This window comes from Metopolophium dirhodum, chromosome 1 (assembly GCF_019925205.1).
Source record: "Metopolophium dirhodum isolate CAU chromosome 1, ASM1992520v1, whole genome shotgun sequence".
In the NCBI taxonomy this organism is placed as follows: Eukaryota; Metazoa; Arthropoda; class Insecta; order Hemiptera; family Aphididae; genus Metopolophium; species Metopolophium dirhodum.
Window position 1 is genome coordinate 111,809,368 of NC_083560.1, and position 16,301 is coordinate 111,825,668.

Below are 16,301 nucleotides of genomic sequence, written 5' to 3' on the forward strand. Positions count from 1 at the left end.
TTTGTATTCCATTAGATAAAATATGTTTCATTTCATTTATAAACGGGTTTAAGTACTCATGACTTGAGGTCGGTTTTTTGTACTTACCATGGTATAGTCCTACTGGTATTACAGTTTTTAATAAACATTTTATATTCACAAATGAAATGAGAATGGGCCAAAGACATGACTTAGAACTAGATGTAATAGGTAATCCATCCACATTCATTCCTAGTTCAATTATGGTTTCATTATCAAATAAGTCTAAATGTACTGTTAAGAACTTAGTTAACATAAATTCTACACCAAGATGAATATAAGATCCTGGATGTATATTTATGATAGTATGATCCTTAGCTTTTGGTGTATTAAGTAAAGTCCTTGTAGTCCTGGGCAGATCGTGTCCTTCTGATATTAATATTAATAACAGAGCATTCACACAACTGTGAGAAACATGGAATTGCAAAATCCATTTACTAAGCTTTATATCTAATGAAGTTTTTTCAGTTTTATTAGAATCATTTATATTAAAATAACTAGGAATACCATCATCAATACTACATTTTTCAGTACCACAATTAATAAATTGATCCAATGGTGGAATAATATCACTTATATTCAAAGAATTTAGAGAACTATTTATTTGTGTTAACGGTTCTACTTCCACGATACTTTGAGTCACTGCAAGTGATAGATCAGCTAATCCACTTTGAACGTTCCGTAAGAAGTTCCTCTTTGACATCAAATGCAGATCTTTTTTTTTCTAATCTAGTTAAAAAAATTGAAAAAATTGTTTGATAATTAATAGGAATATTATATTTATTTCATTACATTTTTAATTAAATAAATATAGGAATAATTATAACAAATTAATAATATTTAAAAAACATTAGCCAAAAACATAATTTAATAAATAGTTAATGTGTTTAAACTTTTTACACTTTGGGGCCTAATACTGTAAGTAACTAAAAATTTAAACAAATTAAATTGTTATTGCTTTTCCCGTGATTGACGTTGACTTCCGTTTTTAAACCAATTTTTAACATTTGCTTCAAATTCTACTTCAGTTCCTTTGAAGTTCTTCATACATACATCTGAAAAATAACATAATAACTGATACAAACAATTTTACTTGATATTTACAAAACAAATTAGTGGTACACATTACATTATAAATCATACTTAATTTAGGTACAATTAATAGTAACCTGCCTGCTCTTTTCAAAAGTTTAATATGAATACATACTGTAATAAAAAGTAATAATTTTTTTTAACCAAGAAATGTCAGGGCATTTTTTACATTTTTTAAAAATGTATTTATTAATTAAATATTACATTTTTTTTAATATTGGACTTGAATACAAAATGTTACTTATCCCAGTTCTCTCTAACCCCAAATGTATGTAGAAGGTAAATTAGTACAGTGAATGTATTAATATTAAATATTTTTAAATATATATGTGTATAGTAAAATTACCTTTTATGATTTTAGTAATTCTTAGATGTTGCAGTTGATTGTTATTTCTGAACCCAGTCCACGAGTATGAAGTTGCCAATTGGTTTGTAAAAAGTCTACTATAGACTCTTTTAGTGAAATTATGAATGTTTGTTCCGCCAATTTGGGTAACACAATCGATCTAAAAAATAAGTTTCAATTAAGTAAAAATGTGTTTTAAAAATGTTTAGATAAAATATTATTTAAGTACCAATTTTTCTTCAAATACAGAGTCCAATATAAGTTTACTTTCAATTTCTTCTAGGGATTCAACTGTTTTCATAGGAAAAAGACTTAAAAAATTATTTTCCACACTCGTTCTTGAATAACTTGTATTTAAGTTGCATCCCATTGCATCAAGTTTCCCATCAATTCTCTTGACATATGCTAGTATAGTTGTAATTTTTTCCAACATTAATTTATTCAGATCATTTTGTTCTGTAGTAATATATTGGTTGTTATTATCATTTGATATTTGATCAACTGAAAAAGTACCTATAAAATTAAAATATAGTGAATACCTAATATAATATTATAATTAAATAAACTTTTTTTTCTTTCTTTTTATACAATTCTTAATTAGGTATTAAAATTTTTTAAATATTGATACATACATGCAGGGAACAATTCTTGTCTTGGTTCTATTGACAATTCACCATGACCATCATTATCATATACATGTGTCAAAGCACCTAAAAATAAAATAATTCAATCACTTTAAAATGAGGTATATAATGTATATAATTTAGATAGTTACTTGTTATTGATTGAAATATTTCAGCATCCGCTGATGAATAATTTGTTAATGTAGTATTTTTGGCATTGCTGGAAACTGAAGTATCGTCTCCAACTCCAACATTTGCCTTATATACTTTGATAGGAGATATTTGAGTACTGCTGGTTGCTAAAAGAAAATAGTCAACATATTAATAATTATTATTTAATCATCATAAAAATAGTTCAACTTGACTATATCATCTATAAAAGATGTAGGTAAGTAGGTATTTAAAATAATAATTTATAGAACTCTTACTGCTGTCAATGCTTTCATTTAAATTAAAAAGAGTTCTTTTTCTTGATTTTTTTGATTTATCTGGCAGATTGTTTACAATACAGTCTGACTCAGACGCTGAAGCAGAAATAAATAATTCTTTTTCTTTCTTTGAAGCTTCTTTGTAATTGTCTAACATAAGTATTTATAATTATTGTATTTTATTGAATATTAACGATTAAACATTATAGATAAGGTACTTACTATAAAATCGTGAAACTACTTTTACAGGGTAAGTTGGCCAATCAATCTCAGATTCTGTACATTCAGATATCATTCGTGGGATATTACCAGATTTTGGCCATTTTGATATATACATTTTTCCACATAAAATAAGCCAACTCTCTGGTATAACTGAGTACTTATTTTCTCCTTCAAAATAACCGACTATCCACTAACAATATTAATTAATTATTCAGTATTGCAGTGTACAATGTTAATATACATTATTATGATACCATGAGTAGGTTAGAAAACCTAGGTTAAATTTTTGTAATTACACATTGTAAATATCTACATAATCATATAATCATTTATCATAATATACAAAGTACTAAAATTAAAAATTAAATTATTTTATGCAAATGGTAACATATTTATGTGTACAAATACCAAAAAAATAATAAGTAGATACCTATGTAATATTAAAATGTTTATAATTAGGTACAACTTAAATTTAATACAGTAGGTAGTACCTACGCCCAATTTGTATAAACACATTAATATTTAATATTTATGTATATTTATTTATCATAAATATTTGGTGCCTACATAATAGATAGCTCAATTCAGAAATATCTAAGCTAATAATTACAAATATAAAGATAAGCTTATACAATTATACATAAACTATATAATAAAGTGGCCAGACGTGCCCATAATAAATGTATATAGTAACCTAGTATCTGTATATCTCCTATTTTAATTTTATTAACCTAGCCATCCTATTTGAAATAACTTAATAGGTTGGTACATAATATATTAACTAAAAAAATACCAAATATTTTGAATTGTAAAAGTAAATAATAATTACCTGTTTTGAAGCCATGTTTTAGTAGATAGTATCCACAAATAACAATTAACAAACTATAGTAAAATAAACTAATACGTTGTAAACTTGTAACTTCAATATAACCAAATTTAGTAAGTAGATAGAATACGTTTTTCACTTTTTCGGGACTGTGAATATAACAAATAACAATAGTACGGTACTAACGACTGACTGACTGTAACGACTAGTAACGTCAAAAGGACTAACGAGTCTTTCGCAGGACGCTATATACTACAACACTATGGTACAATTTGAAATTCCACGGGAAATGCTCATCGGTTAAAAATAATTGTTATGGACTTTTCCTTATCACTTATCAGCAATAGCCAATAGGTATCGTTTGTTCGTGTATATTTTATGATATTATATAATTATACGTCATGTATGATATAATATGTAATGTTAATTTTTCTAATATTATTAAAACTATTAATAATTTTTCGATAAAAACGCGGTGGATTCATAAATATCACATTATATTAAAATTATATATATATATGTATGTATATATATATTATATATACACTGAGTTAGAATTTCACATATTAAAAGTCGTTGTAACTTCTTTGTGAAGTTACATATTCATATTATAATTAACTATTGATACCAATTAATAACTTCTACCAAACTATACTTATTGTATTCACATATACCAATTGTTGTGCGACGTAATATAGATATCGCAATATAATAATTTTTTCTCTAAATCTATATGATGGCACATAGATGTTACGGTGTGATGTCACTTTTGAGAACAAAAACAGACATCACATAGATTTCATTATCATCTTATTGCACGTAGGGTAGTATTGTTCGATTCGCAATTATTCCGAATTGTCGTTAGTCGTTACAGACAGTTACAGTATGTCAGTGTATATTTAATAAATAATATGAAATTAATGAAACCAGATTCGAAACAAACAAATTCCGATGGACTTTTTAAATTGAACGTTCTCGATTTAAGTTCAACTTGTGACGAAAATGCTGTGCAACCTGTTATTAATTTTCCTCGTACAGTTATTTCTGAAAAACATGGAGGTTTTCTGAGCAGTTGGTATAGCAAGTATCCTTGGTTGGAATATTCAGTTACGCTTGGATATTCCGATTGAAAAAATATTAGTAATATGACAAAAAAAACATGAAAATACTAGTTCGCATAAACTTGCTGTAATAAAATACAACTCATGTCTATCAACAAAAAAAACCGGCTCAGTTTCATCTCAAAGTAACTAACAAGTTAAGGACCAAATTATAAAAAACAGAGAATCATTAACGAGTATAATACGATTCATTTTGTATTGTGCTCGACAAGACATAGGAATACGAGAACATCGAAAAATCAATTCTACCGAAGATACAGATAATCCAAATTCGTCTTATCATGACGTAAACGAAGGTAATTTTTTAGAAATGATTAAATTAATTTCATTAGAAAATGAAAATTTTAAATCATTACCAAAAAAATAGTAAATATACGTCACCTGATATACAAAATGATTTAATTAAAGCTGCATCAAACCTTACATTACATAAAATAGTAAAAGAAGTTAATCTTGGGAGCGACATTTTTAATTTAATTGTTGATGAGGCTAATTTAACAATACGTATATTATTAGTTACGAGTATAAGAATTAATATTTATAATTGTATTTTGTAAAACTCTCGTATTTAGGTACTTAAATAAAAATTCCTTTTTTGAAACTACCTATCTACTTATTTTTTGGTTCAATTTGTTTTTTTTTAAAGTTATTAATTATTCAATATTGATAAGAATAATCATTGACAACTTTGAAATTATGGTAGGCTTATAAAAAAATTGGGAAAAGCCCCCATTTCTGTCGGCAAGTAAAAGTTTTATAGTAGGCCTACCCAAAAAAAAATCCTAGCTATGCCCCTAATCAAGTGTTTTTTCTACTCGAGCATATATAAATACATTTTTGATAGGTACCTACTGATTTTTATTTATTACTAGCTAGTAGCTGATCCCGTGCACTTGGTTTCCCGGCAACCAATAATTATTATTATAATAGGTAGCTTCAAAACCTATGGCAACCATAGGACAACACAGACAGACAGACAGACAGACAAACATTTATTCATTTTTATATTTATAGATTCATTATTTAAGTTCCTTGCATAATACACCTATGTAACTACTTATGTTTCACATGTTACATATGTTTAAATTCTGTGTTAACGTATTTCTTTATTTAAATAAAAAAAAGTACCTTTTATTAAGTGGACACTACACTCACACGTGTTCTCTCTCTCATACAAACACATAACATGGCAAATTGTACGCTCGGCAGATCACGTTTAGCTCTGTTAGTTTAAGAATTATAGTGAATTGACCTCTTATAAAATTTATAAGTAAGAATATTATCTAGTGGACCTTATAGGGTTTTTTTACCGTGCGTACAAATATCATGTCCATGATAATGAGTTCGAAGATATGTAAGTTGGTGATTTTGAAATGTTAGGCATTAATATTAATCTACTAACATTTCAAAGTTATAAAATTGGCCCCAACTACCCAAGTATAACAAAGATCCAATAATATATATATTTAAAATTTTTTTGTAAAACCGTTTTATTGATTATTATTTATTATAGGTAGTTGTTATAAACATTAATAAAATCTGGTACATCATTTTCCAAAAAATTTAACGCAACAGTAGAGGAAGAATCTTATTTGAAAAACTGAAATTTGTATCATATAGGATACTGCTTAAGAAGTACAAAAAACATTCAAGAATTTGAACAAAATATTTTATAATATGGTCATAATTCCAAAAATTAGAGTTTGAATAAATTCATTAGTAAATGAAAAAAGACGGGCAGGTGAGTAGGTACTAGTCTGTCTTACACTAGATATTGAATAACTAACTGTAATAAATGTATTAAATTTGAATTAAAATTATATGAAATCATTGCATACGAAAATCCATTCTGAGCAAAAATGATCCGTCAGTCTATATTACTGAATACCTAGGGGCCAGGATATTTTATGATATTATTGCTATGAAAGTATTTTATTTTACTATAAGCAATATTGTAGATTGAACTACATTTTGCTGAAAATATTGCTTTGAAAAGTTGTTGTGTGAATGAAATATTTAATAAACTTACTTTAAAAGTTTCAAAAACCTACTCATGGGAATAATATTTTTAAATTAAAACAAAACAACTAAAACTGATGTCCTTGTTTAAATTCTAATTTCATCCAAATTTGAAGTTCAAATTTTTATTTTTATTTTTAAAGAAGCTGTGTTTAGGAAAAATTTTGGTTACAGTATTTAAATTTTAAATCCTAAGATATAGAAATAAAAATTTTATATATTTTTAACAATAAAATTATCTGCAATTGTCTGTGATATTACCGAATATAGTACAAAAATATTTTACTTAAACAACCAAAAACTGTACGATTATGAATAAATATAAAAACAATAAATATATTATCATAAAATATGAGACAACAATAATATAATATATTGTATCAAAAATAATCATGAATGAAAAGTTTTAAAATATCGTGGATTATCAATGGTTACTGCTCCAAGATAAATTTGTGAAGCATTCATTGGTGCTGGGACCATGGTCCAGGAGTTAGTGTTGGGCCTGTAAAATTCTGCAGAATTCAATTTAGAAGCTCCGTCAAATCCACCAACAACGAACAATACACCTTCTAATACAGCTACACCTATATTTAAAAGTTAAAGTTAAATTAAATAAGTTTAAAAATATGTGTGCCATAAAATAATTTAGAATTATTAAACGAGTTATACCTGCATGACATCGACGATAATGCATTTGGGGAATAGTAGTCCAAACACCTATACAGACCAATATGCTTCAACACTTCTCAAACTAATTAATCCATTATGACCGCCAACAGCATACAGTACATCATCTATAACTCCAACCCCCATAGAACAGCGACGTTCACGCATTTCCGCGATTGGTGTCCATTTATCAAGACAGGGATTATAACATTCAACAGAGTTTAATCTATCCTTTGAATCATAACCTCCAACCTATAAACAATTAAATTAATACCATTTTCAAATTAAAAATCCCTTTTCCTAGAAAATAAAATCTATGAAGTACAATATAGCATTTTTCAATGACAGTGATTGAATACATACTTATGAAACGTTAAACTAAAATATTTATTAACAATTCATATATATATATATATATATATATATATATTATATATTATATCATAATTAAGGTTATATATTTTTAAAAACTATAAGAAATTAAAAATCAATCTTTTTCAAGTATTAATAACCAACATTTAACAAAAAGTAAAAATTAAGCTAAAATGTTGAAAATACATTTACTTTTATATATTTTGTTTTATCATTTTCAAACATTAACCTTAGTAATATCAAGTTTTAATACTTTTATTTATTTTTTTTTTTTTTAAGGCCTTTGAGACCATCTTGCCATAGAACAAATCCTTTCCCATTCTTCTCTATTCTCCGCTACTTCCTTCCAGTCCCTGTGATCATATTCCGCTCCGCCAGCACTTAGGAAAACTTTTTTTATTCCATCTTCCCAGGGTAGCCTTGGTCTACCCAGTGGTCTTTTTCTCTTTGGGTTTTCTTGGAGTACCCTTTGAACCATTGAATCTTGCTTCTTAACTGCGTGTCCTGCCCATTCCAACTTACTCCGTTTGATCTCGTTCATAATATTTGGTCTATTGAAAAGCTCCGTCAGTTCTTGATTATGTCTTTTTCTCCATCCTTGAAGCTCTTGATCATATATAGGTCCATATATTTTACGAAGTACCTTCCTCTCAAAAACTGCTAATCTTTCCTCCTCAGTCTTTCGTAACGTCCAACATTGGGAACCATACATGACTATTGGTCGTATGATTGTCAAATACAGCTGAGTTTTAACCTCTTTTGACATGACTTTCGAGCTTAGTAGTTTGCCTAGTGCATAGAAGCATTTATTTCCCATTTTTATTCTTTGTTGAATTTCAATTTGACATTCATTCTTCTGCGTTACAATCGTGCCCAGGTATTTAAAATCTTCTACTCTTTTGAACTCGTACTGGCCAACTGTTATGGTTTCGGTTTCCTGAAGGTTATCTAGTTCCCTACTAACTTTCATGTACTGCGTTTTCTCTATGTTGAGATGTAGCCCTACCTTCTTTGCCGATTCTATTAACCTGCCGCATAAACCTACCACTTTTTGCTCGTCTTCTCCTAGCAAGACTATATCGTCTGCATAGGCGAGCAGACTGAAGCAAGTTCTATCCATTCTTACTCCTTCATCTCTTCCAATATTTATTTCTCGGACCACCTTCTCTAATACTAAATTAAAGAGTACTGGCGACAAGGCATCCCCCTGTCTAAGTCCGGTTCTTACCTCCACCATTCTCGATGTCGCGTTTCCTACTTTGACTTTGATTTTAGTTTGTCTTATACTAGCTTCCACTTTAATACTTTTATTTAGTCGGTCAATGAAAAAAAATCAGTTCCTCATGTAATTATTAAATCATTGAACTGAGCAGGTATTTAAACAAATATTTAAATTAGTACATTATTTATAAGTTCATTTCAAATTTAAATTTATTGAAATGGTTTATTTTGGGGATATACTCCAAGATTTTCCTCTGAGGAATTTCTTTATTCCGATTACAATTATAACAGATGTACCTTATACAAATTTAAATTAATAAAATAAAATAATATCTTACCGCATATAAGAGATTATTTAGTACTCCAACCCCAACAAAATTTCTCCTAGTAGACATACTAGATACCATACGCCATTCTTGAGTAGTGCAGTCGAAAACTTCGGCACTATTTAAACAACTATAACCATCACAGCCGCCAACCTTAAATTTATTATATGATTTATATTATGTACCTACGTTATAACAGAAATTACTAATTCCTCATAAGTATTATTTCAATATAACTTACTGCATATATATAATTATTTATTGTACCAACACCTAAATTTCGTCGTGTTACTAACATATCAACAGATGATTTCCAGCTAGGATATATCGAAGATAAGTCTAGTATATCAAGAGATTTATAAGTTCCTTTAGAATTATAACCACCCATATAAAACACGAAATTATTTTTTATTACAGCTAGACCACCACTAAGACGTGGTGTATTCAGTTGTGGTACAGACTGCCATTGGTTGAATGTAGGGTCATACCATTCTGTACTTCTAGACATGGCTTCACTTTTCCACATTCCACCAACAACTAAAATGCCCTGTTATAATTAAAACTTTAAATATATTAGAAGAGAAATAAATTATAACGGATTCATACTTTATGAGAACCACCACGCTGTCTTGGTTTTGTTCGGATGTTATTTGGAATAGTGACAAGATCATCTGACTTAAGTGAATGAAAATGTAATGCTTCATTTACATAATCTTTACCTTAAAAAATTATAAATATATAAAATATAAATTCAATCAAATAAATAAAAAGCATACTTAAAGAAAAACTACATTTTTTAATATGTATTTGTTTGGTATTAATGGCAATCGTACGTGTTCCATTAATTGGGGCAGAAAATGGTTTCTGGATTCTAAATCATGTTTAACCCATAGAATAACACATTCAAATATCTACAAAAATGAATAAACTTATAAATGAATTAGTTTATAATTATGTAAGTAGGTTACTTCAATTTTCAATCCCTATTATGAAGTTACTGAAAAATAACAATTATCAATGTAATTAATGCCTACTTTTGCTTCAGATAGAACTACAATTTCTTCACTGGTGATCAACTTAACTATTTCTTCCAACGACATAAATAAGAATTCTTCTCTTTCTACTATTTGCCTAAGAATCAAAATATGACAATATTAATACAGTTTCCTTATAGAATCATAATAATAAATAATATTTCATACGAAAAGTAATGTCCAATGTATAATTCAGAGATATTTTTCAATTCCGTACAGCCATATAAATCAGCTAACGCATTTATACTACAATTAATAAGGCCCAATTGTGCCTGTAAAAATTTACAACATGCCTCTTCTACTTTTTGTAACTGCAAAAGATTTGCTGCTTGTAACAATTAACAAACCCTTGAGATATAAACAAAAAATAATTTAATTAATTTGTGCGTTTATAATTAAATCAAACATTGTCTATTATTACCTACCTTTACATTTTTTTCAGAGATTTTTATTTCACCAAAATATAAATATTGTATTATGAGCTGTAAGTCAGTAAAATCTAACTGTTTAATAACAACACTATTTAGATTCTTTTCTGCAAATTGTGTGAACATTGCATGAAAATATGAAGAAGTTGATGCTAGAACCACTTTATGGCAAAATATAAAGTTATCGTCATCTGTTACTAGTTTAATATCACATAAAACCTTATTTCTAAAAAAGTAATGTGTTAATAATATTTATGTAGCAGTTTAAATCACTAACTACTTACTCAAGTAAGGATTGGAACGTTAGGAATACCTCTTCATGTGACGAATTCTTCAACTTGTATTCACATGGACTGAGTTCCATAATTTGCCTTGTATTTTGCATTGTATAATATTTCCAGTATTTTTAACACTTAAGACTAAAAACAGTGCATGTAATCGATTTCAAAATCAGTAATAAGTACTTGGCAATAAAAATCGTTAATAATCTTCTATGAAATAAAAATATAGGTATAACATTAATATACGTTGTTGTATCATTCCTAATATATTAGAATGGGTATAATGGGGGGGGGGGGGGTAGGTAAAGTTCTCTCGCTGGACAGAGTTGGTGGGAATTGGTGGGATTTGATGGGAGTGGAAAAGAATATGGGTTCTCCAGCAGTCATCGCTTGATGCGGTCATGCGGTCATAAAATAATAACTCACAGCTTTGTCTCGTTGAGCAGACTGGACACACCTGTCGCTACCTAAAATACATTGAATAATAATTAAAGGAGTATCTCCTATGCTAAATACAATGATATCTAAATATTTCATGCGGTGCTTCGCGATTAGATGCGGATAAACAAAAACTTACTTTGTGATTTCAGTGTACGTTACAATAATATCAACACGACTTAAGTCTTTTTACAACGGAAAAATAATTTAATTTAATCAAAGATTAAATACCATTTGTCAATACACTAACTCACAACCACGCTCACAACAAACACATCGCACTAATAAGTAATAATCTTAAATAATTACAACAGTCAACAAGTATTTGTTGTATACGGTAACAACAGTGCTGCCAACCATGATAATTCAAAAAATAGGGTAATTTGGGGCTAGATTTCCCAATTTTTATTACAGCAAGATATCATCGGAATTCGGAACCATAGATATCATGAAGACTAGAGTAAGCACAGACTTATATACTAACTATTAGTATTTATTGTAGAAGTATATTAGAATAAGGAGACCAAACACGAGCATCTCAAGCTAGCATGTCATTTTGGGATCCGGTGCGTGCGCATCACGGTGGCCTCTGGGTTGCTATTTGATTATCGTGTGGCAGCTTGTGACCACCATTGAACTATATGATAACATATATACACTGAGATAGATAAGAATACATATATATATTATCTAACTGTATAAATGCGAAATGAAAATCTTTGTACAGGGTAAACTCTGGAACTACTTATCAGATCTTTTTGATTTTTTCTTTAAACGAAAGAGTATATCACGGAAAAAGTTTCTATGAAAGAAAACTTTAGGAAAATTTACTGGAAAAGTAGGAAATCTGGATGTTAAAATTACAACAGTGACGCAACAGGTTAGGTTAATATTTTGTATATTGTATTAATTGATTATATTAATCCACCATAGGTAGAATACGACAAACTTGGTATAACTTTGATACTTAAGAGTTAAATCATACACTTACGTACAAATAGCCCGGGGTCCGCGGTCTACCACAGGTAGATTGCCTACTGTAAATTGGGGTGACATTGATTTTTATCCAATTATTTCTTTGACAGTGGTTAACACTGATTAAAGTAAAGTGTTTTTTTTCTATTAATTGGTTAAGTTATATAATACTAAATTATTAATAATAGTCGATAAAACGGTTTTTCTTGTTATTTACGTCGTCATCGTTACAAATTTAAAAGCAATATTTAGTTTAAGGTTTTGTGTGCTGGGAAAAATTCCCCCGCAAAGTAATTAATACATTATTATATTTATTTATACTTACTACTTATAACTTGACTAGTTAACTGGGAATATAATCCCATTTGTACTTTTTATTTTATTTGAATATTAAACTGTTACCAAAGTGTATTCTACTGTGGGGTGAGATTGATAATTAATGAGGGGTGACATTGATAATTAATAATATTTAGACTTATTTCATAAATTATTATTACAATCTATATTTTGTGTTTTTAGAGTGCCTCGTTACTCTAAAAAAAAAAAATAAAGTTGCTCCGGATGTAAATGTTACTTCAGCCATTTTGGGAGGGTCAAACAGCGACATAGAAGATGAAACTATACCATTTCAAGATACCGATTCTGAAGAAGAAACAAATAATGATGTGCCAGAATACTATGAGCCTAGTACTAATACTTTAAAAAAAACGTTGAAAAAATTAAAGTTGTTGAATGATAGACCTAATAAACATTGTTAAGTGATTCGTTTTTGTACATTTAATCAGAATAACATTTTGAAATAATACATTCTTGGACGTCTAACCAGAAGAACGTTTTACAGTAATACGCTCTCGAATGTTTTAAAGTTATACGTTCTTGAATATTTAATCAGAAGAACGTTTTATAGTAATATGTTCCGATGGTGAATCGCTATATTATACCTATGTGAACGTTTGTAAGACGGAGGCAATCAAGGCAGGCACTAAAAATTATGGGACACTGTGCAAAATGGTTTAAATAAAATAATATTTTGTTAAATACTTAAATTATACCTACATAAATAAACCATATAATATATTTATGAAGAGTTTTAAAACTAAGATTGCACTGTAGATATGTTGTGTTTTATGTGTTAAATGTTGCACCTGAACATTTTAGAGGGACAATTTGTAAATGTTTGATCCATAGAGTGATTGAACGTAACTTTTGGACAAATTTTACTATCCCAAAAAGTATCTGTAGACAAAAAAATAAATATAAACATCATTGTGAAACTAATAGATCCGATCCTTCGCTTCACTCAGAATATAAAAATAAATAAATAAATTTACGGGTGGCTTTGTTAAATACTATAGGTATAGGAGTGCCAGTGGCGCCGAAACCAAAAAAATCAGCTAGGGCAAACTTTTAAAACTATGAAACACCACCACCCCATCCCATGATCAATAATATTTGACGTTTACAAAAAATATTTGATATTACAAAGGTATAATATCCCTATACAGCACATTATTTTATTAAATCATATCAGTAGTAATCATACAAACTTTGATAAACTTGATAAAATTTTTTAGTACATTAAACATTTATTTAGCACAGAGCTTTTGCCTACCATAGAAATAATTATATTTTCGTTGTTTGGTTAAATATCTCTCTCACAGCTGATTTTAATTAAATGTTCAAGTCGATCTTGTATCATAGATGTTCTTAATTTAGTTTTAATAAGCTTCTTTCTACACTACAACTGGTATAGTTACACTTAATTTTAAAACATAAAACAGATTTGGGAAGACAGTAGCTAATTTAGCTGTAAAGAAAATGTTAAACATTTTTAGCGTGCTGGCCATATTTGTTTTGATTTGTTCGGTTCTGTCTCTATCGTCATCATTATCATCATCCATATCAATATTAGGGTCAACATCAATATCATATTCTTCATCATCTTCCCGTCGCAACAATGCAGCGCCCTCACCACTCTGCACAATTCAACGTTTCACGAATAATAATATTATATTGATAATTCTATTTTCGTAAAAAAATATCCACTCGTAACGAATTTTTTCGTTACATGTTAATACTGGCTAAGCCACTTTAACACATGGACCATAATAACCAAACCATAGATAAGTATATTATATACCAAACATTGACAAAAAAATTAATGATATAATAATATTATCATCGTATACCTATGTATATATCTATTAACTATAATATTATTGTGGTTTTAGGCTTTAGGCTACATAAATAAGTCTACCTAAATACTAAAGACTTAATTATAAAGTATTTTTATTTATAATTTACTATAACTTATAATAAACTCGCTGACCCAACCACTGCAACACCCACCCACCACCAAAATAGTATGAGGTAGGGCAGATGTTCTACCTGAATATAGGGTTCGGCGCCACTCTATAAAGCGAGTACTAAATTAGGTTGTTATATTGAAATAGACTGAAATTTGGTTCTGAAACTTAATTATTCGCACATCTATAGTTTCATATTAGTTAAGCTTTAGACCGTTAGTACTTCAGTAGGTATTTTATAATTGCGATTTACGATTTACGTTGTTTATCCTCTTCAATGTTTCGTTTAAACTCAATAGGTATTGTTAAAAATGTTTTAGATTTTTAAATTTATTTAAATTTTTTTTTTAGTTAAGGCTTCAACAACTGGGGTCATTAGTCTGTTACTGTGGGGAGGGTAAGGTTGTTTGAATACGTGTATGTGTGGCAAGCATTTGTCACCAATCCAGGAACTAGTGACAATTTAAGAAAAATTATTATTAGGGATTTGGCTACGACAGTATTGTTAATCAAACTTCATCTACCAACTTAAAATGTGTACTTTTAAAAACATTGGAAATGTATAGCTTAAATCCGGAATTTATTTATTCTATTATAACGGACAATGGAGCGAATACCTACGTTGAAAACTGTTTCATTAAATCGCGAAATAAATAGAGACTACGAGTGTAATGGATAAGTTTCTGAAAACGATAATTGATGATGACCAAGACGTGCACATAGACGAAAAATAGTCACAATATTTCTGAATGTTCTGATGAAGAAAATAATATAATAAACGAACAATAAAATAAAAGTAATCAAGAGACATTGCCTTCAACCATCATTTTGGGCGCAGCATTTTGGTCGCAGGCTACGAATTGGGCGCAGGAGTCAAAATATCGCAGGTACCTATTGAGGGCATATAAGATGTGCTCCTCACACTTTACAACCATCGATACTAGATGTATTTAAAATAGAATGTGTAAAATCAACTATAAACAAATCACGGAGGTTGGTGAAGACGTTTAAATTACTAAATAATTTGGAAGCTCTAAAAAAGATGAATTTAAAACAGCTTGTAATCGATTGTGTAACTCGATGTAAAATTTGTAGATCAACGTATAATTATGATATGTTCGAAAGTCAATAAAGATGTCAACATTTTTGTCAGATGTTTGGTATACGACAAACGAGATTAAACGTAGACAGAGATTTTTGGGCATCTACAAATTACCTAAAAATGCTCTTGAACTTAATAGTTTATAATGTTATTTAATAAGAAGGACCTATAAACTAAATGAAGTAATTTGTTTCGTTCCATTATATTTTTGTTTATGAACAACAACAATGTTCTTGAACCGTTTTTTTTGCGTTCCGTTCGGTAACCCTGTATTAGCAGGTAATAACTATTATGCTGGACCGGATTTAGAAAAGTTGCTGTCCAAGGCCCTTTTAAATATGCCACCCCTTTCATCAGGAAAAAAAAGTAGTATTTATTACTAATAAATTTATTTAAATTTAAACAAATTAGGTCTTTAGTAATTATAAACAAAACGAGTAATTATAAATTCTAATAA

The 16,301-nt window shown here is 28.8% G+C and overlaps 1 protein-coding gene and 1 pseudogene across 1 annotated transcript; both read right to left on the reverse strand.

Moving 5' to 3' along the window:
- Positions 1 to 969: 969 nt before the first annotated feature.
- LOC132933598 (uncharacterized) lies at positions 970 to 2,608 on the reverse strand. The gene is made up of 6 exons (XM_060999863.1): positions 2,508 to 2,608; positions 2,232 to 2,378; positions 2,089 to 2,166; positions 1,686 to 1,969; positions 1,457 to 1,616; positions 970 to 1,073 (listed from the first exon to the last, which is right to left on the reverse strand). The coding sequence occupies exons 4-6, from the start codon at positions 1,887 to 1,889 to the stop codon at positions 970 to 972; spliced, it is 468 nt and encodes a 155-aa protein (XP_060855846.1). The 5' UTR covers positions 1,890 to 1,969; positions 2,089 to 2,166; positions 2,232 to 2,378; positions 2,508 to 2,608.
- Positions 2,609 to 7,015: 4,407 nt separating this feature from the next.
- Positions 7,016 to 11,639, reverse strand: LOC132936027 (kelch-like protein 2; annotated as a pseudogene).
- Between the last annotated feature and the right edge of the window lie 4,662 nt (positions 11,640 to 16,301).

Excerpts from the sequence above, each read along its gene's own strand:
- LOC132933598 (XM_060999863.1), bottom strand. The coding sequence starts at position 1,889 with ATGTTGGAAAAAATTACAACTATACTAGCATATGTCAAGAGAATTGAT. Across the intron at positions 1,617-1,685 it reads CTGTATTTGAAGAAAAATTG|ATCGATTGTGTTACCCAAAT; the intron begins GTACTTAAATAA and ends CTTATTTTTTAG. Across the intron at positions 1,074-1,456 it reads AATTACTAAAATCATAAAAG|ATGTATGTATGAAGAACTTC; the intron begins GTAATTTTACTA and ends GTTATTTTTCAG.